This window comes from Dunckerocampus dactyliophorus, chromosome 20, assembly GCF_027744805.1.
Source record: "Dunckerocampus dactyliophorus isolate RoL2022-P2 chromosome 20, RoL_Ddac_1.1, whole genome shotgun sequence".
NCBI classification, from domain to species: Eukaryota; Metazoa; Chordata; class Actinopteri; order Syngnathiformes; family Syngnathidae; genus Dunckerocampus; species Dunckerocampus dactyliophorus.
In genome coordinates this window covers 9,032,138-9,053,818 of record NC_072838.1, presented here as the reverse complement: position 1 = coordinate 9,053,818, position 21,681 = coordinate 9,032,138, and the positions used below count along the sequence as shown (strand labels likewise).

Genomic DNA, 21,681 nt, shown 5'->3' with positions numbered 1-21,681 from the left:
TGGCGACCGGGTCACACTTTGAACACTCCTGTATTAGAGTGTGCGTGTGGTTAATTATGTTTAAAAACAATATTATTCTGCTATATCATTACGGTATTATGAGTGTAATGTCATTTTTTAAGTATTTCAATGTGTGTCCTTTATTTATTTATTCTATTAATTCTATTTCCAAATGCAAATAATAATTTGTAATTGCACGCTATCAGCTTTGAGTTGTTGTTTGAACAGATAAGCTGAAATACAGGCAATTTGATTTAAACAGTGGCCGATTGTACTTTCCCTTACTTATTTTTGTAATAACATGGTTGTGAAAACGACCTCTGTGAGTCACAATGACAACACGCGGTGCCGTGACGCAGCCTTCAAACGGTATGACAAATCACCAACATGATCGAAGATAGCACGCTTTTCCCTGCTTTGCCCCCAAACATTCAAGCGCGCGAGTCTGGAACTCATTTCGTGTCCACTTTCAGATAAGAACCTGCGTGGGACTTTTGTGACACTCCGCAGAACGCAACACCGAGTCACTCAAACAAAAGAGGCCATTCAACTAGCGCGGCAGAAAGATCTTTTCGACGCAGATGCCATCTTTCAAGTTCCGTACGTGGCGCTCGAGAGACGTGGTCGTAATAAGCTTGGACGGCTGCTGGCAGTCAGGCCGCTCAGGTATGTGTGGTCAAGGGAGAAGGGAATAAAATGAGACGAAGCAGCTCTCTGGGCTAAAACCACGATAATTGAGGTAAGATTTATTAAAGGGCCTCTCGAGGGAACGTGTCAGTTGTCAGATCACTTTTACTTGCACTGCATGCATCTGCTCTGCAGTTGCAAGGAATAAAAATGTGTATTTTTATTGATCACATTGACCGTGCATCTATTCTAGTCACGAGTGATGCCAAGTGGACTGCCGGGTGCATCTCGATGCCAAATCGAACGCCTACTACAACAGTAATGACAATCGTAATGAAATGACAATGTCACACATACATTTCTATACGGTCTTCTTTGTTAATAATAGTATTAATAATGAAGTGAATATCAACACTGAGATGAGAATGGATCGGCATGCTGGCTGTCAGAATGCTTCCATGTGCTGCTACACTGTCCAGCTGTCGGTGGCTGGTAAAAATAGAGGGTGTAAGCGAGCGCAAAGACAGTCACGGTACTCCGCTGCAAAGGCTGCCATCCCGACACCCTTTTCAGCAGATATGAGACGCAATTAATCCCGCGTTTTCCCCGCGCAGTTACAGGACAGCGCGTGTGTGGACACAATCTCCTGACACCTCATCGACACGAGCCTCAAGGCGGGAACTCTGCCATGAAAGAGCCACAAAACTGCTTCTCCAGCTTTGGATTTATCTAAAAAACTCGAGTGGGAACACAGTCACGCACCAGCAGATGGAAATTCTTCAGGTTTTATTTGACTAGCGTAGGATAGACGAGATCGTGTGGAATGAGACGATTGCCATGTGTCATGCCTCCTGACTGCAAGGACAAAAAGACTCAATATATCATTAAATAGAAACCTGTATTCATATCAATTTGGATTAGAATGTTCATTTTAATATACACGAACCATCAGCACACAATAAGTATGCAATTCCCTCATATTGTAAATACAGTGGAACCTTGGTTAGCGTCATTAATCTGTTCCAAAAGGTCTGCCTCAAATCGAAACCTACTCTAACTGAATCCATTTTTCCCATAAGAAATCATGTAAATCCAATTACCATAAATTCCGGTGTATAAGCCGCACCTACTAAATTTAGAGGGATCCGATATTCCCCTCCTATCCCCGCACTCCCGTCTCTGTTTTCTTTTCTCTTCTTCTCTATCCCCTCCTGCTCCGGTCCGGCCGTTCCAAATTTTCATAGCAACAAAACATCAAAGACCAATAAATTGTGTATAACAGGGGAAGTGTATCTCACACTTTTCCCTGGTAGAGCAAATCTGTTGAGCACGTGAGGGCATTGATATCAACAATACTATCTGCCCTAATGGCTGGACAGGACACACAAAAAAATTTAAAAAAGAAATTGGATGGCACTGCAATGCTGCCTCCATCCACCAGAGGAAGCCAGAGGAGCCCAGAGGGAGGCTGACGTCAGTGCAGCACCCTGATGAATGCGTTGCTCAGACGCAATGCATTACAGGGAAACTTTAAAAGAGTTCTTTTAATTAGACTCTGTTACTTAGCAAAGAACGCCAAAGTCTACCTTCGATTACATCATAGATGGGCAGCGGAGCTGACTTCCAGTTATGGTTTCCATGCTAACAGTAATAGGCTGCTAACAGAGACATTTTGTGATAGAAATACTTTAAGAACACAGTTGGACTCACACAGTGTATTAATAACACGACACGCGCCATATTGTACACAAACCGAAACAAAATTTTGGGGTAAATTTTCGACATAAACACGCTATGCTAATGTACGCTAACCGAGGTGCCACTGTATTCTGTCTTTATCCAAAAATAACCAAAGAGACTTTTGTTTTGTGCATTTTCTTTGGGAGGGAGCGTATTTGGTCGGTTACTCTTCCTGGTGTATATTTGAATGACCTAGCTACACACTTAGAGAATGACCTCCACCTGTTTGCAGATGATTCAACTCTTTGTGTTACTATTGAAAACCCAAACCCAAACCCAAAGAGACATACATGCAGAAAGTCTGCAGCGAGACTTGGATGCCGTTGAGAAATGGGCTTCTGACTGAGTCCAAATATTACAAGAAAAAAGGCCTACTCTAATGAAAAAAAATGTCGCAATTTTACGAGAATGAACTCGTAACATTATGAGGGAAAATAATGTCATTTTGGTAGCGTAAAGTTGAAATATTGAAAAAAAAATGTTTTTTTTTTTAAGTTTAATGTCATAAGAAACAAATCAGATAAAGTTGTAATTTTTGGAAAATGAGGTTGTGAAAAAAAATCAAATATTATGGAAATAAAGTACAAATATTCTGAGAATAAACAACAGCAACAATGGCAAAAAAAGAGTGAAGTTGATACTGATAATAGGCTTTTTCACTTACATCACAACGCTGAGATGCGTTTCTTTCATGAAATATATACAACTTGTTAGCATATCCACATGTGTTGCTTTACACAATATCAAAGTGGCCCTTGCATCCTTTCATTTTTCACTATGTGGCCCTCGCCCGTTTCTGAAACGTGCCCAAAAGCTTTTAGCAAGCCACTTTCTCCACTAAATCTCTTGTGAATTTGATTGAAAAAGACTGTGTTCTGAATTTGGAAAGCCGACATGGCGATATCCTTGAGCTGTCAAGCTCTTTTTACAGTCAACATTTGTTTAATGGTTTTACATGAATTAAATAAAAGTCATACCCTCCCACTGGACTGCTCTAAATCCCACAAAGTTAAATACTCACAATGAATCACTCATCAAAGGGTGTTTGAATACCGTGACGGTTTTCTCTGTAAAGAACTTGTTGTTATTACATTTTGTGACCTCCGATACATTTCCACATGAGAGAAATCAAATATTCCTCAAGGTCCGTATCAACGGTTGATTTAAGATCCCAGGAGGAACTCCCGGTAAAGCGTTGGCAAAAGACTTATCACCCTCTTAAACTGGGAGTTCACCTCCTCACTGGGCACTTTAGGATTAGCGCGTATCTTCCTGAGAATGGTGTTTCGTATAATCCCCATAAATAGCCTTGACAAGCCAAGTGGGATTTAATAAGCCCCAGAGAGGCCATAATGCCGGACCAATCTCCATGTGTGGGGAGCTTTTCTGGCAACCACAGCTCAGCATATGAAGGCGTTTAGTCCAAAACGTCTCAATCACCATACTAGGAGAAGGATTATGGGAGGTATAAAACAGAGAGAAATGTAAAAAACAGCAGGGGTTGGATGTGGTGGTGAAAGATTGGCTTGTTTCCAGTGTCCTACATGCTGATGGACAAGCTATAGATGATGTAAAAGGTTCTCTGCGCCACACATTTGGTGTTAATTATCCGTTTGCTGAGTGGATTGGGTCAATGCATATGTATGCCACGGTCTCGGATTGACCACAGGAATGGTGAAATCTGGCGTCATTAGGGAAACTTATGACAAATGTTATATGGCCAACGAACATGATTCTTGTGTGTTTTTATGTGGTTGACAATGAAGTATTAAAAACATGTGCCATTATATTTGGCAATAGACCCTGAAATTTCCTGTTTTCATCTTGTGGGAGACTAGATAGCCAGCAGTGTATAGAAAGACATGCAATAGAACTTGGCTTTGAGACTGACACCATGAGACTGACTGAACTCTAACGCTCACTTTGACATGCTTTACATCAACCAGTTGGTCCTGCCATTGGAAGGTCGCAGTGACTCTGACCTTGGACCACCTGTATTGTTCCGTTTCCCTAGGAGTGCAAATGGAGAGAGATATCCAAAATATGGGATCGGACAAGGTCGCAGTGACTCTAGCCTTCAAGCATCAAATCCTGTATTCGAACCCAGGTCTTCCTGATCTCCTGACTGTGACTGTGTGGCCCACATGCTAACCACTAGACCACCACATTGTGAATTTACGCTTGTAAAAATGCAATTTTTTGTCTTGTTATTTATTTATTTTTCTTGTTTGTTGGTTTTTTATTACTCAATATTTTGACTTTATTCTTGTAAAATGACAGCTTCTGAATTGTCCAACTATTTGAACTTTGTTCTTGTAATGTAGGCTCTCAGTCGTACAGGAGTTGTCCATCGAGGAAAAGGCTTCTTGAGACGTCATCTGTACTTCTGTGAAGAAGGTGTCGGACGTTTCGCTCCTCATCCGAAGAGCTTCGTCAGCGAGGGCCGAGCCAGAACAATAGATGCTAACGAGCCAGTATCAGAGTTGTTCATACCCAATTTAGGGAGCAACACTTCCCTTTTATTGGAGGTGTTAATAGCAGGATAGGATTATACCACTACTCCGCCCAGGCTTAGTGTAAGGAACCAATAGGAGGAGGGTGTTGGCACACCAATTCCGCCCACTCTTACTGTATTTAAGGCCTAAGCTACCAGCACTTATTAGTTCGCTGACGAAGCTCTTCGGATGAGGAGCGAAACGTCCGACACCTTATTCACAGAAGTACAGATGACGTCTCAAGAAGCCTTTGTTCTTGTAAATTTCCTTGTCTTCATTATGATTTTGCCACAATAAATCATATTTTTACTTTATTCTTGTAACATTAAAACTTTTTCTACGATCAAATTTTCCCAAAATTACAGCTCTGTTCATTGTTTTGTTTGTTTCTCACGTTATTACTTAAAAAATATCATTTTTTTCTTTAATATTTCAACTTTATGCCACTAAAATTAGGTAATTTTTTCATCATAATGTTACGTTATTCTTGTAAAATGAAAGCTTTTTTTTGCTTTCTTGAAATATTACTGCAAATCTTCTCACATTTGATTATTTTTTTTGTTTTCTTGTTAAAATATGTTTTTTATATGTTATATGTTATTTATATTCAATTCAGCTTGAGCCTTTCAGAATTACCATTAAGTAAAACTACTGTCAGTCTCCAAAGAAATGAGTTACATGATGCCATAGCGGCGGTTTTATCAGAAGTGGACATTTATTCATCGAAAGCCATTTCGGCTGCCGACAGCCAGATGTCTCATTGACTGCCCCGAAACAACCCAGTCCCAAACAATTTCTTAGAAAAAACTGGACAGCCCTGACGTAAATAGACAAAGACAAGAAGATAAGAATTCAACTCCAAGCTGGAAATGAAAAGTGTCTTTTTAGTGTAATTATTCACTAAAAACATCAGCGACGGCCTGTTTGCACGTAGATACTACTCGGTCAAAAAGGTACTGTACGTCCCATGTAAAGTTTCATTAAAAAGTTTGATTTACAGAGGTGTGCAAAAGTCATAAACAACAAAAAATTTTAGCAATGTTATGATCATCATATAAAACCAGAATGCCACTCGAGTGCGCAGATGTATGCCAAGGTCGAACTGTTAAACATGTCAAAAATGTCAGCAATCAGGTAGTTAATTATCAGGTTATCTCCCGGTTAATGAAGCCTGACAGGATGACAAATAGATGGGTGGTACCATTATGAGACTGGGCGGTGGACGGTTTCATTGACGCCAGAGTGACGCAACCTGTAAATCCTCACCAAAATGTTTATGCGTTCTTACTTGACCCATGCTCCAGCCTTCTACAAGTACAACAGGGGTGGGCGATTATTTTGACTCGAGGGCCTTGCAGGTGTAATCTCCGATCGTGCTGTAAAAACAATGTATCACAGGATAATAACAAAATATTCTTACGGTAATGACAGACCACCTCAAAAAACACAATAGAATTCTACAGGATTTTACTGAAAAAGACACCCAGTGTGTACATGAATGAAGCTATGAGCTGTAAAACATTGAAGATCAGTATGTGAACGTCACGCTTTGACTTCCCCGACAACCTCCTTGACATGTCTTGCAATCACACAAAAACACAGCAAAAGGTCCAATAAAATATCTCTTTTCTGCAGAGCTTTGTCGTGGAAAACTTGCTTCCATGTCCCTCTCCGTCACATAGACTAACTGGTCTGGACACAGATCCCCAGCCACCCTGCTTTGTATCATTACCCTGTCTCCATAGAGCTTCTGTGACTCAGTCCCTATGATTACCATAGTGATGCGTATAACGCTAGAAAGCGCTCTCGCTTCATAAAATAGCTCAAGATTTACAGTCATTTGAAAATGTCATTGCAAATCCTATTGCCGGCTTCAGCTTCTTGGTTAAAGGTTTAAATATGATGATTTGGGAACGACCGCGAGCTGGGTTAAAAGGCTTAAATGGACCAGATATGGCCCAAATTGTTTAAACCTGCTAACTATTCAGTATTTGTCTTACTATTTACTGATTTATCATTTAAAATAACGGTTCCACAGGTTCTGTAGTAGAAGAGATACAGACGGATGGGGAATGCGAGCTCGCAATGGTCCAACTGTCCGCCCGTTTGCACAAAACAGGAAGTGTCGTTTACTTCACGGCCTCAGCTCTGTCAACTGGTGGAACACTAGAAGCAACAAACAAACCCAGCGAAATCAGCAAGTTGGTCAAACCCCGGTGTCACAGAGGTCAAGTACCATGTGGTGGTGCTTTTGCTCCCCATTTGCGAAATTAGTTTCCATTTATTTTGACTTGCTAACAGCAGCTACGGAGCGTGACACATTCACATACACATGCTCCAAAAAGCACTAAGGACCCCGGCTTGTGTGTCCTAAAGGCAAGACATTGATTGTGTTTAGTGTTGGCCCTCTGACCCATACAACGAGGTGACATGATGTAAACCATTTGGACGCCGCTGGCTTTATTTGACGTGACACGACTCTGTTAAACATACACATGGTATGCTAAGTTTATATCAGGTCTCCACCTTTGAACTAATTTGCTGACACAAAAAGTACAAGGTCATATATTACGTATCAGTCAAGTGAGGAAAAAATGACTCCTTTTTGAAAAGGAGCCGATTCATCAATCATGACAGAATAATGAGATGTTTACTTCTGATCAGCACCTCAAGAAGCCTCACACTTTTCAATTTTGTCTATTTCAGTGCTTCTGAATTGGATGCAAGCTGGTGCAGCTGTGCGGATGTAGCACTGGATGTCATATTGACAGTCTGGGCCTTAGCTCGACAGATAGCGCACTCGACTCCCATTCAGCAGACCAGGGTGGAACACGGGGGTGGCTGAACCAGGTGGGTTACACTTCTTCAATAGCGAGGCGGGCCCCACCTGGCCTTTTATTGTGGCCAACCTATGTAATAATAATCACGCAGTCTCATCAGCATCTTAATATGCCACACCTGTGTGGTGGACAGACGATGAATATATGAATGATGAATGCTCACTAACACAGATTTAGATGATTTGTGAACAATATTTGAGAGAGATAGGCCTCATGTTTATGAAAAATGGGAGCAAAAACCAAAGGGTTGCGTTTATGTCGTTGTTGGGTGTATAATGTAGATTAAGCAAATACATCATCATATGTTTTGTAGCTAGAAAAACACAAAAAACACTTTGGCTCAGTGCATCCCACACTTGAACTGTTCCTTAAACAGCTCCCTCATAAAGATACCGCCGTAGAAGCTGAAAATACATACCGCACATATATTTTTGTGCGCAAGGGTCAATTGGTGGAAATTTTGCTTGTTTAACAACAGAGATAAATTCAGCGCAGCACTATCACAAACAGGCGATGGCGACCCTAAATGGTAAAAACATGTAACGCCCATATCTTTCACTCTATCGAGGCCTGCGTGAAATGTGCTTTTTCAGGCACTTTGAGCAACAGGGTATCAACTTATGCAGTATCTGGCTCTTACATTGGGATAGAGTGAGGTTGAGGAAATAGGAATAAATAGGCGTTGGAGAGGGGGTGGATGGGAGGGGATTGGAACGGTCTGCCACGGCCCCTGGGACGTTCAAAAGTTTTAAAGATTTAAAGATGTCCGTTATAAAATAAGGACATTATGAAAGTTCAATGATAAGGTTGCTTTGATCAAATTAAGACTGCCTGAGACTACCTACACCAAAAATGTTCATTCCGCCTGGTATCACTGGTGAACGGTAAAGGTTGCAACTGCAGCCTGTTGCTAAGCGAAGAGAAAGGAGAGACATGAGACACGGCCCACCACGCTTGCAATGCAATGGCTTCTTTGCTTTGATTAAAGTAGAGTTTAAGTGGGTTTTTTCATCTATATCAGAAAGTAATTCACATAAAAAAATATGGATTTTGTCCAAATGCAGGTCATGGATGGTTGATATTAACAGGTATTTGTTAATCATAAATGAGAAGAAGTTACACCTTAAATACTGTATGATTACTCTCATTAATGTCATTTTTTAAAAACTGATTTGATTTCATTTTCATTTTGATTTGATTGCTGTTCGTGATGTTTTAGGTCAGGGGTGTCCAAACTTTTTTCCACCGAGGGCAGCATACGGAAACTCAAAGAATGCAGGGGGCCACTTTGATATTTTTATGTATTTTTAAAATTATTTTGTTTTAAAAAAAAAACATTAAAAATATTTAAAGCCATATTTTATTATTTGTGATTTAGTAAAGGTGTCATGTGATACCCAACTCACGGGACAAGACGATACACGACACTGGGTCGACGAGAACGAGACGAGAAATTTTAACATTAATTTTAAAATGTAACTGGGCAAACAAACGTTTTTATTTAACAGAGTCACAAAATCATTCAAGTGTATTTTAAACTGTTTATTGTCCCACATGTTGATGCTAAACCATACTTTTTCGAGACCAAATAAACCACTGTTATGATAATAATAGTAAATAATAATATATCAGATTAATGCAATATTTCCTTTAATATGTCATCTTTCACTCTGCAAAATTTGCATTTGATTTGTGCATTTGCATTTCATACTGTCTGTCAAACGTTTGCAGCCTTTCTTGAAATGCTGGCTTTTCACATTTGGCATTTTTACTCTATTTTTCTCATTTTTGCCGGGTTTTTCGGTTTAATTTTATTTCTTAGACGTGCCGCGGGCCAATAAAAAACAGGGCCGCACTTTGCACACCCCTGTTAGGTATAAACTAATGATTAATGATTCTCCATACTTGATACATTCACACATAACGTTTTATGGTGTGCATGTATCTCGTTCAGTATTATTCAAATAATCAGTGAAAACGTTTAATCATCCAGCCAACCACATGCAACCTTTCGTAATTTAACAAATCAGTAATTCATTCATAGAAGCGGCATTATGTTTCTACCCTGCTATCACTTCCAGATAAGGCTGAGTGATACTGTATCAAGGTCAGTTTAACCTGTATGTAACCTGTGTATAAATTACTCAAGTATCGTCATTTAAGCGGGCACCTGACACGGCAAAGACATTGTGATCATTCCTGAACTTCCCTGCAAACGAACCATCGCTCCATTAAAGGATTACCAAAGTGACAGAATAAACAAAGACGTTCTATCTGGCCGCATCAATTCTACTTAATAAAATTCAGTGTGGAATGAGCTGGTAAACGCGCAGGAAAATCCAAATTCTTTAAACGTGTTGTCGTACTTCCTTCTGCAGAACCTTCCCTACACCTTCTACTGTGCAGACCTTACCGCCTACGGTTGGTCGGAATGCTGCTGAGGAAAGTGGACCGTGAGGGGAGGCTGAGGATTTAAACCGTTTCATCAGTGCATCCTTCTGCTGCTGCAAAAAAGCCCCCACTTGGACACAGTTGTGTCTTTTGAATGCCTTATATTTGTATTTGAAGTCAATTTGAAAATGATTAATTTAGGCAAAAAAAAAAGTACAATTTGCTTCAATGTGCATATTTTTTGAGTAATAATATTCAACCACAAAACAGCATGATTTATGAATTATTATTTTTTTTTTTAAACCTTGACAGAGTGAATCCGCAAAACCTGAAGCACGAAGTGGCGAGGGATGAGTATGACAGTAAAAGTGCTTTTACTACTTTACTCTAATGTAACTTGTTAATAAACCATGAGCTTGCACAACGGTGAAAAAGTGCAAAAGCTAAGAAGTATAATGAGGGTTTACTCTCTCATGTGTTTTTGTATCCTGCAGAGCGACATGACTGTTTATCCAACTAGACGAGAAGCCGAAAGCATGCCAAATCCCCAACTGGCCTTTTCAGTATGCAAGTTTTGCTGCAACAAAGGTCGTATTTTGTTTGTACTTGTGTTCACACACTCAACTTTATGATTAGAAATTGCAAACAGGGCTCAAGTGACGTCTTAATGGCCAAATATGATTGTGACAATGTTGTTTTTGGGAACGAGTCCACCGTTTAAAGAACAAATAGCAAAGACTACGACAAAATGTGTAGTAATACATGATTATTAGCCTCTGGGAAGGTGCAGGGGTTGGACAAAGACACAACAGATGGGCTTGTAGCACGCGGTGTACAACAATATACAAAGTGTCACCTTTAACTTTGGCTCTAATTGGTTTTGCTGCAGAATAAATGGGTGTAACAACTCCAACAAAAACAGGTTGGAGCTGCAAAGCTTTTAAAGAACAAACATGGAAATAACCCAAAACATGTATAAACATTAAACAAATAGTTTGGTAGTTTTTGTGTCTCTTTTGAAACAATCCTTTTTGCCAATACATTTGATACTGTTGGGAATGCTGTTTATTTCTAGAGATAATTGATATTGGCTTTCTTACTGATATCAGATATACCGATATTGTCCAGCCCTTCAGTACCGATACACAGGTGTAATAAATGAACACAATATGCCTCTTTTACTGTGATTTCACAAGTGAACACGAAGACAAATACTGCAATGTGCAATATAAGTTATAGAAAAAGTGCCATATTTATTCTAAACGTGTTGTCTCATCAAAAGTCATTAAAAAAGCATAACCGACAGTCAATTTAAATAACATGTTGTCCTATTATCAACAAGTACGACAGTTAGGTCAGCATTAAGGCATAGGTAAGTTTCAGGAAAATATCAGTTCGACTAGAAAACCAGCTTTTTGTGAAAAGATCAATTTCAAGCATAACTTTCACTTTGACACAAATATTTTTTTGCTTTTGGGACAGCTCAAATATCTAAACAACTTTCCCAACATAAACAACACAAATAAACGGGCTGTTTTACATCAAAATAATTTACTTGTAAATATAACACCATGAACTATTTACAATTTTTACTTTTGCAACCGAACTCAACGTGTGCATGTGTGTGCACGTGCGTGCGCGCCTGTGTGTGCCTCCAACATGTAACATTCTCCACATTACACTCTTCCACGCTCTCTCACTTCCTCCTTCCCGTCAGGTGTGATTTATTCCGTTGACGTGATCCCTGACGAGCTCTTATCAAATGCACTTCTGCCACCTTGTGGCCGTTTTTACGGCTTCAAATTTCTGTGAAGTGAAATGCAGTAGTGGAAGGTTGCGTCATCACCTCTTTTTGCCTCTCGTGCAAAAAAAAAAAAACAGAATGACGTATAAATAGGTTGTTGGGATTGGCCGTTCAGTATTATAAAAACGTATAAATACGTCTTCGGTATTGAATGAGTTAAATATCGTTGGTAACGACATTTTGGAAAGCCGCACGTTTCGATGTTGCGCAAACGTCAGCATAACAACAAAGTTAAAGTGCAAAGCATGAAACTCTGAACTTATACAATCGTATACGTTATTAATTGAGCAGCACATCACGCATGAACGCAGCACAAAGGAAACATATCAGATTAGAAGTATTAAAGTATTAAAGGCAGACGCCTTTCTCCCCCCTCGCATAACCAGCTCTTTCATTGCAAATGTCATATTTCCAATCCAAAGGCAGAACTTGGAAGTAACTCCAGACATACAAGGCGCAGAAAAACTGATCCTGATATGAACCGGTGTCCACCCAATACGCAAACACCACCTTCATGTAACACTCATTGCTGAGGATCAAAAAACCCAACCAGTGAAAACAGAATTCCAAACTTTTCCATTCGCATCAGCCTGAAGGTCGACTCCTGGACTCCTCCCGTGTGACTTCCAAGCTTTCCAGTAAATATTTATTCCCTTTAAACTGCGGCATGTGTTGTAGTATCGGGTGCAACAGACAGTATGTCAATCCTAGTACATACGTCATCCTGCTCCTGCTCAAGTTACTTCAATATGCCAGAGGTACTTTTGTCAAACTGGTGGTGCTGTACAGAACAAGGGTGCACCTGCAACGAGTACAGATCTTCCAAAGGCCTCTCTGTTCTTTGTCTTCCATGCTGTATGAATGACACTACAGTATGTGAACTGGTTACAGACCAGTACGTAGCTGTGTGCTGGAGTCAATCTGTTACTTCGGTACAGAGGATCAACTTTTTTATACAGTTTATAATAAGTGATAAGTGAATTTAAGATTCCTTATTTATAAATCAAATATTTTCATAGTTAGAGGATAGAAAAGCTGTTATGACCTTCTAAACACAGGTTTCAACTGTATTAGGGCCCTCTAGACATGAAATAACACCCCTATAGTCACCTTTGAGCATTTTGACCCAAAAATGCAGACATAACAACAGAAAATAAGACATTTACGACATAAATAAGACTTGTGTGTGTTGCTCTAAATGTGTTCCGGTGCTCGGGGAACCGAGCTGGGGGTGACTTTGGGGGTTCAGAGTTGAGTTTTAGCTTGGTGTTTACGGTTGCAACCATGTTAGGCATTATTTTGCCTGTTTTGCGATCAAGTCCGGCGCTTGTTTGTCTCACCGAACATTACAGTGACATAGACCTGGTAACCAGTGTGGAATACTACATATCATCACAGCGTCCGAATACGACTTCTGAATGCCTTATGTTTGTATGTTAGTTAATTTAGCCATTGATAAGCTTGAAAATGCTTAATTTATGCAAAAAAGACATGCTTTTTTTAAACTAAAAATAGGCCGTTGTCAACCATCAAACAGCATGATTTGTTAATTAATATATTTTTGAAAAAACTTGATAAATTGAAGCCGCGGAATTTGAAGCGCAAAGTGGCGAGGGATTACTGCACCGTCATATTTAACAAATGATAATGATATCATGATCCAGAGATTATGCAATATTCAATATTATTAATAAGAAGGAAAAAACTTTAAGAAGCAAATTAAACCAACAAATGTACAATCTATTAAAGTATTTCGTGTCTCGCCTCTCGCCCAAAGTCAGCTGGGATAGGCTCCAGCATGCATGCCACCGCGACACTGGTGAGGACAAGCGGCACAGAAAATAAATCCTTATGCATTTGACTTGTTGCCAATTCTAGCTGATGCTGCTGTTTGTGTATTTCAATAAAGTAATAAAAAAACAAGCAGGCGAGGGCTTTTCTTTGTAGAAGGACGGCGGCAACAAGTGCCTCACACCTCACAGAGGGGTGGGGTACTGGAGTGCCGTTAGTATTTTATTAGATTAGCAAGAATAATGATGCCATGCTTACATGAAATACATTACACAGGCTGTAGAATGTCATGGCATATCATAAATGTTTCTACAGCGTCATTGTTTATTATTGCCGACATGCTGACAAACAGAAATCGCCATCCAGCTCAGTGCGATCTGATCTGTGTCGTGCACTCAGATCGAGAGGAGAGACTCGCTGCAGCCTCATCTCACGCCTGTGCCCTGTATTTGATCAGGAAATGTGCAAATTCATCTCATTTTACTTAAGAAAATCTTTAAAATGACTGGAATCATACAGAAAATACATTTATAACATGTTATCATTTTTTCACGATGGTCAGATCAAAGATGTATGATGACTCCTTATATAAGTTTAATATTGAGGCACATTAATTGTACTAGTGTGGAAACTGCAGGGAGGGGGTCTGCTGCAGTTTCCTGGAGTATGCATATCTGCATTTACTGGTTTCCAAGTATGCCGGAGCTATCACGTTGATGAACAAAGCACTAATTATTGTCCTACTTTTCCAATTTGGCACAAATTCAGCAATGTTTCAAATTAACCAAACACATGCTACATTAACTTTGTAAAAGCAACTTCCTGTCTAAGGACCCAGAGCAACCTTTCAACATGAAAGCATGCCGTTTTACCATTTAACGCCATCACACCCTAAGTCCTGACCTTTTTTTCTCTGGGTCTCTGTTCTGGCCGGAGACGTCACATGGGAGGGATTAGGGGTGCTGCTGGGTTTGGGCATGGTTGCTTTGACATCAGATACAGACCATGCCTGTGGCGAGCTCAGATTTGGGAACACAGGGGGAGTAATGAGAAATAGCAGCCACCGTGTGCTAATGGCTCTGTTGTGTCCCTCTCGCGCTGGTCTCACCATCATGACGTCATTACTCCAAGAGGCACGTGTCACAACGGGTTCAATCGGCAATCCTTCAAGTAATCCGCCATTGCAGCCCAAATCGGTCCAAGATATTATCATTGGCAAAGAAACGCAACATTTAACTAAAAAACATTGTAAATTGTACAGTATTTATGAACTGGTGAATTAACTGATATGTTTCATTATCAGGAACATCATGGCCCAATGGACGCCAGTTGCTTAGCTACACAGTTTTAACAACACAATGTCATTATGATAAAAAGTCAAGGTCCGTCATGAAGGTACAATGGAGGAACTAATCATTTTTTTGGTTTACTCCCTGATAAATACATAAATCCTCCATAATGTTTGGTAGGTTTTGTTTAGAATATTAATAGTAAAGACTAGAAATGTATTTGTATTGGATTGAGTGAAATACTGTAAGTATGTGATACTCAAGAAAAACGTGACTTAGTACTTGGTGGGGAAATGTTGCTGGCAAACGCAGTTAGTTGGTCAGCAGGGATTTTGGTCCGCTCCTCTTTACAGATACTCTAAAAATCCTTAAACTTTTGAGGCGGTCACATGTTAACTTGTTTCAGCTCTCTCCATAGATTGCCAGTGGGATTAAGATCTGGAGACTGGCGAGGGCTCTCGAGGATCTCAATGTGCTTCTTCTTGAGAGCCTCCTTTGTTGCCTTGGCTTAATGTTTTGGGTCATTGCCATGCTGGAAGACCCATCCATGACCCATCTTCAGTCTTCTGCTTGAGACCAGGGGAGAAAGAAAGTATAAATACCGTATTTTCCAAACTATAAGTTACATTGTTTAGTTGTACCACGCATTAAAATGGATCAATAAACTGAAGAAACAAGGGTGGTCTAATCATTTTTTCCATGACTGTAGAACAGAGGGAGCCACGACGGCGCACTGCAGTCGGACACCTGCAGACCCGGTGCTGCCGTTGTTAATGTCGATGGTGATTAATGATAGATGTGATTTAAGGGTGTGCACTCAAAGCTTGTCGATTTCAATTCGGTCCAAAGACTCACTTCGTTTCCCTTGGAAACGGGGACCGGGGCCTAGATTTTCGAGCACCAGCAGAGTACATCAAGCAAAGACAAGCACTCCAAGAGATATTTGCACATGCTTTGTGTCTTACACAGTCCGGGTATTCGAGGGTTTTGTTATCTTGGGTCGCCCTCATGCATTCGTTCACACCACCCCTCGGCTCCCACACAGAGTGCTTTTTTTGTATCCCCCTGCTATCACCTCGTGCGCATATTATCGAGTACACACACGAAGGATCATGCAGCGATGTACAGTATAAGACACGAGAGTGTGCTTGTCGGGGTTCATGCATATATATCATGCACACATAAAAATAGAACAAACATACATGTACACAGACTTTATGTTTAGGGTCTAAAAAGGAATGTGAAAATGGGGTCAGAATTCAGTCAGCTGTGTCTCCCAGAATCAGCAATTTTAATGTACTTCATAGCTTCTCTGCTCCTTCATCTGGCCCAAAGACAAACACATTCCTTAATCCCCAAATCATTGCTGGAGTTCACTTTTCTTTTTTATTTAATATCATTATTATTAGCTGATTGATGTCATATGACTTCTACAAAGTGACATTGGATGGACCCACACTACCTTAGCAATCAATGTAATGGGCACCCCTGTCTCAAAGGAACCTGAGGGTTATGGAAGAAAAAAGTCAAGCGGTAGACCCAACAAAATGTCACGATCTGGGGTGCTTTTTCCTTCAATTGAACAATGAAGGTTGTGCAGGGGCGTCAAACGGCAAACGGCTATGTGGCGATGTTGCAGCGGGCATCCCTTATGACGGAAGGCCCTTGTCAGTATGATAATGACTGGCTTTTTCAACAGGACAACGCTGCAGTTCACGATGCCCGCCTGACTAAAGACTTTTTCCGGAGGACCATCCTGCGTGTTCCCACGATCTAAATTCAAATCGAGAACATTAGGGGATGGATGGAAGTTTACAAAAATGGACATCGGTTCCAGATGGTGGATGCCCTCCGTGAAGCCATCTTCACCACCTGGAGCAACATTCCCACTAGCGTCCTGGAAACACTGTCATCAAGCATGCAATACCTAATTTTACTTAGAATCTCTTTAAGATCAAGCAGTGCAAAATATAAATCCTTGAACATTTTCTACCACAATAACATGAAGTACAATTAATACTTGTCCATTGTACTATTATAAATGTATTTTTAATATATTATATTATATATGATATTAATATTATATATCCAAGCTCAACAGAAGGTGACTTTCACTCCAAAATATCAGAGCTTTTCCTGGAGAAAGACAGTACATCATATACAAATAAAAGGCAAGAGGTTTCTCAAAACATGAAAAACAACCTAAGTATATTACAGTAATGTGTTGTTTATCGCAGTTAATTGGTTCCAGACCCGACCATGAAGTAGGATACCTTATTTATCATTTTTATATTTTCGTGGTAACAGCAAAGAAAACCTGTTTACAACCTTCTACAAGACATATGGTTATTATTATTATTATTATTATTAAAGGCCCCTAGACATGAAATAACACCCCTATAGTCTCCTTTACACTTGTATTACCCATTATAGTGGACATAATAAGAGATAATATTTCATTTAATAAATTAACAAAATTCATGCTTGTGTGTCTTGCTGTAAATGTGTTCCGGTGCTCTAGGGGGGCTGAATGGTGGGGGGCCGTCAGTAAGTGACGTCGTGGGTTCAGAGTTCAGTTATCTTGGTGTGGGTTATGGTCGCGACAGTGGTCTGTGTTGGGAATTATTTTGTCTGTTTTGAGATAATTGAAGCTTGCAATAAAAGCCTGTTGTTTCGGCAATCAAGTCTGGTGCTTGTGTGTCTCACCAAACATTACAGTAACATTACTGACACCTAATTACCAGCCATCAACCTCATCGCAAGCACGAAAACATCTTTCTTTGCACCTGGTAAAGTGTCTGGAGAAGCAGAACAGTGTATCAGAAGCAGATTCATCCATTCATGCATTTTCTATGCCGCTTGTCCTCATTAGGGTTGCGGGGGTATGCTGGAGCCTATCACAGCGGACTTTGGGCAAGAGGCGGGGAACACCCTGGACTGGTCGCCAACCAATCTCAGTCAGGAGCAGATTATTTATGTAAGACAAAAATACACTTTTGGAATATTGGAATATAACACAAAGCTAAAAAGGCAGTTCAGCCATGTTAGCCTGAAGTCACAGCGCTTGTAAGCCGACCCTCAGAGTCTAAGCACATCCTCTGTGCTGGGGTCCCTTTTTGCCAAACACACACATACACATACGTGCACACACTCACATTCCTCTGCAGGCTCTACAAGGGGCAGGCTCAGAGTGTGCTGGAAGCTTGGAACTGTTCTTCAGTGAGAGCGTCTCTCTCACTCCCTGCAGTTGTGCAGGGCGAAAGCAGAAAGGAGACCAGGGGAGGTCTAACTACACCATCCCAGATTACCCAGCACCTATTTTAAATGCGTTGACTGACTGATGCACAGTTTGCTGCTGGCTGACTTGGAGGAAGATCAAGATAAGCAAGTTGTCACTCCTGTTGCATGAGATGTGCTAAACTTTAACGGCCTTCACTGACAGGACAGCTAATTAAAGGGCAAGTGTGGCTTTCAATGGTGAGCCTCCAACGTAAAGATGGACTGCAAATGTTTGAGACCGACAGTGTTCTTCACAGCCTCTTGATGCACATCCGAAGGAAACATCCAGCCGAAAGAGCAAGATAAAGGACTCCCATTGCCTGCACCGCTGATATGATGCTCTGCTACACATTTGTGTACCACTTGCTCTCTTTGGCAGCACTTGTAGTGATTGTGAACTGCGGAGGAGGCGAGCAGAGGAGAGGGACCGATAGCAGTACCAGTAACACAGGTGGCGTCAGTGGCGCTGGAGGAAGTGGCAGCAGACGTTTCCACAAGATCCAGCATGGCCAGTGCACCTACACCTTCATCCTACCTGAAGGCGGAGCGGCAGGTGAAGGCTCCTGCAGGGAGGCAAAAGGTGGGAACCCACAGTACAACACCAACTCCCTCCAGAGAGACTCGCCGCCACCTGAAGCAGACTTTTCCAAACAGAAGATCCAGCAACTCGAACACATAATGGAGAATTACACTCAGTGGCTACAGAAGGTAAGGAGGGGTTCAGGTGAACGGTGATTTGTTGCATCGCACCTCATGTTTGTCACACGGAGGACTGAAATAGAAAAGCAGTGTTGAGAAAGAAACCACTTCTTTTACAACCCTGGCCGTTGTGTGTTTGTTGAGATGTTTGTGTTCCCGTGGGTGTGTGGTTTTGTGTGCCTTTGCTTGATTCGTTGTTTGGGTTTGGGGATGAGGGTCTTAAGCTGAGCAGTGTTTGCTGTTTTCCTACACTTTGTGAGTGTGTTTGTCAGTCGGGTTGTGTGCTTTTGTGTACTGTTTTTCTGCTGTGTGGTCAGTTTTAGTGTGAAATGTCAAGGGGGAGGGCCTGTTGCACAATGAGCTAAAGACAGTAGGACACTGGAGCACAGCAGTCGGGTCGATTTCACAGCAATGCGTTGTAAAATATTCCGTGTCATTGCTTTCAGGGCAACTTTTTTTTTTTTGAGAATGCAGATAATTTGTCCTAACTTTGGATTTTAAAGGTCTACCATTTGGGCTCAAAATCCGCCTTTGCTATTTTACAAGACAGAATTACCACACCAAATGTATGACTTTATTTGTCATTTGTTTGGCTCTTAGACATTTTGTTCTCTGAAACACTCTTTAAGCTTCCCTGTGCCAGCAGCGACAATGATCCCAGACTGCTTTGTTTTTGTTTTTTAAATGATTTGAGTGAATTCCTCCTCAGCTAAGTTCCACAGACCCAGACATAGAGCAAAACTAGCCGTACATCAGTCACCCCCCATTCTCCAGCGGGTTGTCTCTTTAATGGCAGGAAGTCAGAGGAAGCCCCAAGAGACACAGAGTTGGAGAAGACAGTACGAAAATGCTCCCTTTTATTTATTTAAGCCAAGTATGTATGAGTATAAACCCCCAGGCTGTCATTAAACTCAGGAAAGAATCCCCCGATATCAATTTTTTATTGTGTAAATGTGAGAGACAAGCATTCACGCATGCAGTATACAAATGTCTACTCGCTTTTGTGCCAGCTTTCCAGCTGATGTGTGGCATGCTTTTCATAGTTTTTCATGGTATAGCTTGAAGAAAAAAAACAAAAAACGCCCCAAACCATAGCGAGCTGAGCCAAGTTCAACTGTACTGTGCAGTGGAAACGCCTCAGAAATGTACTGCTTGTTCAGGATATAACAACAACAACAACAATAATAACAATTTAAAATAATAATGAGTTATTATTATTATTACTACATAATGAATACTTAAAATATAAAAAAATATCACAATGCTAATGATATCACAGCAATAATAATGTATAATAATAATAATAATAATAATAATTGGCTGACTTACTGATATCCGATATTGTCCAGCACTTCATTATGCCGATATCAGCTGCTACCAATAGAGGGCGGCAGCTCTCCCCGCAATAGGTTATGTAATGAACACATGATGCGTCTTCTACAGTGATGCCTCTGGATGCATTTCACAAATAAACACTGTTTGTGCAAAATATAAGAAATACTGCAATATGCAATAGAAGTTAGAGGAAAAAGTGCCAAAATGCTGAGTGTTGAATCATTTTTCTTCTGGTGTGACATTCAATTTAAGACTATTGAAGGAAGACATCATTCTTCCCCCTCACATAAGGTTGAACTTCAGGTTTGGTTTTCGGGTTGTTTTCTTTTTTGTGCTCTTATTTTGTTGTTTTGTTTCCTGTTTAGCGCCATATTTGCAGCTGCTTTGCAGTCGCTGGGAAACACATATGTAACAGTACCTGTTCCACTTTACAGTATCTATCAGCACTATGATTTAGGTGGAACCACATTACACAAAAAGCACAAAAAAGTTAGCCTCACCATTCTTGTCTGGACATGTCTCCTCGTTTAGAGGATAAATAGATTGGATCTTGCACCAAGTTCCCTGTCTAGACCAGCCCTATCTAGTCTTGACTGGTGTGTATCCCACCTAGTCTTCCAGCGTGTGCTGATGAAGCCTGCTCAGATGGGAGGCCAAACGTCTTCTAAGACAACCTGAACAGTCCAGTTGCTATCGATTCAATGCCTTGAGAATATAATGACCTGGATGACATTTATTAACGTATTCTTACCTTCATCTTACCTCTGCAAATACATGCATACTGGAAATCCCAACAGTATGCTCGGCGCTCTCAGAAAAACATACTGATGGTGGTTCCTACGAAGATGTGAACAATAAACCGATGCAACCGGATATCCGGTTTGACAAGATTCGGTTGGATCCAGTAGGAGCCTCCCGCATCGGTCGAACTCTACAATAAAGGTACACAGAAAATACAGTAGTTGCTGAGGAACTAATGAGGAACTAATGAGGAACTAATGACTAAAGCACATACATTTAAACTAGTTACTGAGGAACTAATGAACAACTAATGAGTAGTGGTTAAGGATAGGGTTTAGGTAGGTTCGTTCCTCATTAACTACTGTAATTTTGTGTACCTTATTATATACTAAGTGTTACCCCTGCATCGATAAGAATCAGCCATTAATAGATTGTGGAGACATGAATCGGATATTGCGAGAGAAGCAATCGGTTGACAGAATGTCTTTAAAACAGAGTGAGAGCCTGGGCTTCCGGCAAAAGGATTGCCGCTCACGCTCCATAGCTTGACATGACTGAAGACGAGAAAATGTGAGCGTCTTCGTCTCATACACAAGAAGGGACAGGCCACAGTGCGCGGGGATACGACGGCAGACAAATATAACGGAGAG

At 40.7% G+C, this 21,681-nt stretch overlaps 1 protein-coding gene across 1 annotated transcript in view; it reads left to right on the top strand.

Moving 5' to 3' along the window:
- Positions 1-18,159: 18,159 nt before the first annotated feature.
- The window catches only part of angpt1 (angiopoietin 1), a 67,061-nt gene continuing 63,539 nt past the window's right edge, over positions 18,160-21,681 (top strand). Inside the window, exon 1 of the mRNA XM_054764525.1 lies at positions 18,160-18,964. Within this exon, the coding sequence (XP_054620500.1) occupies positions 18,590-18,964 (375 nt within the window). The 5' untranslated portion in view covers positions 18,160-18,589. The remainder of the gene's footprint in view (positions 18,965-21,681) is intronic.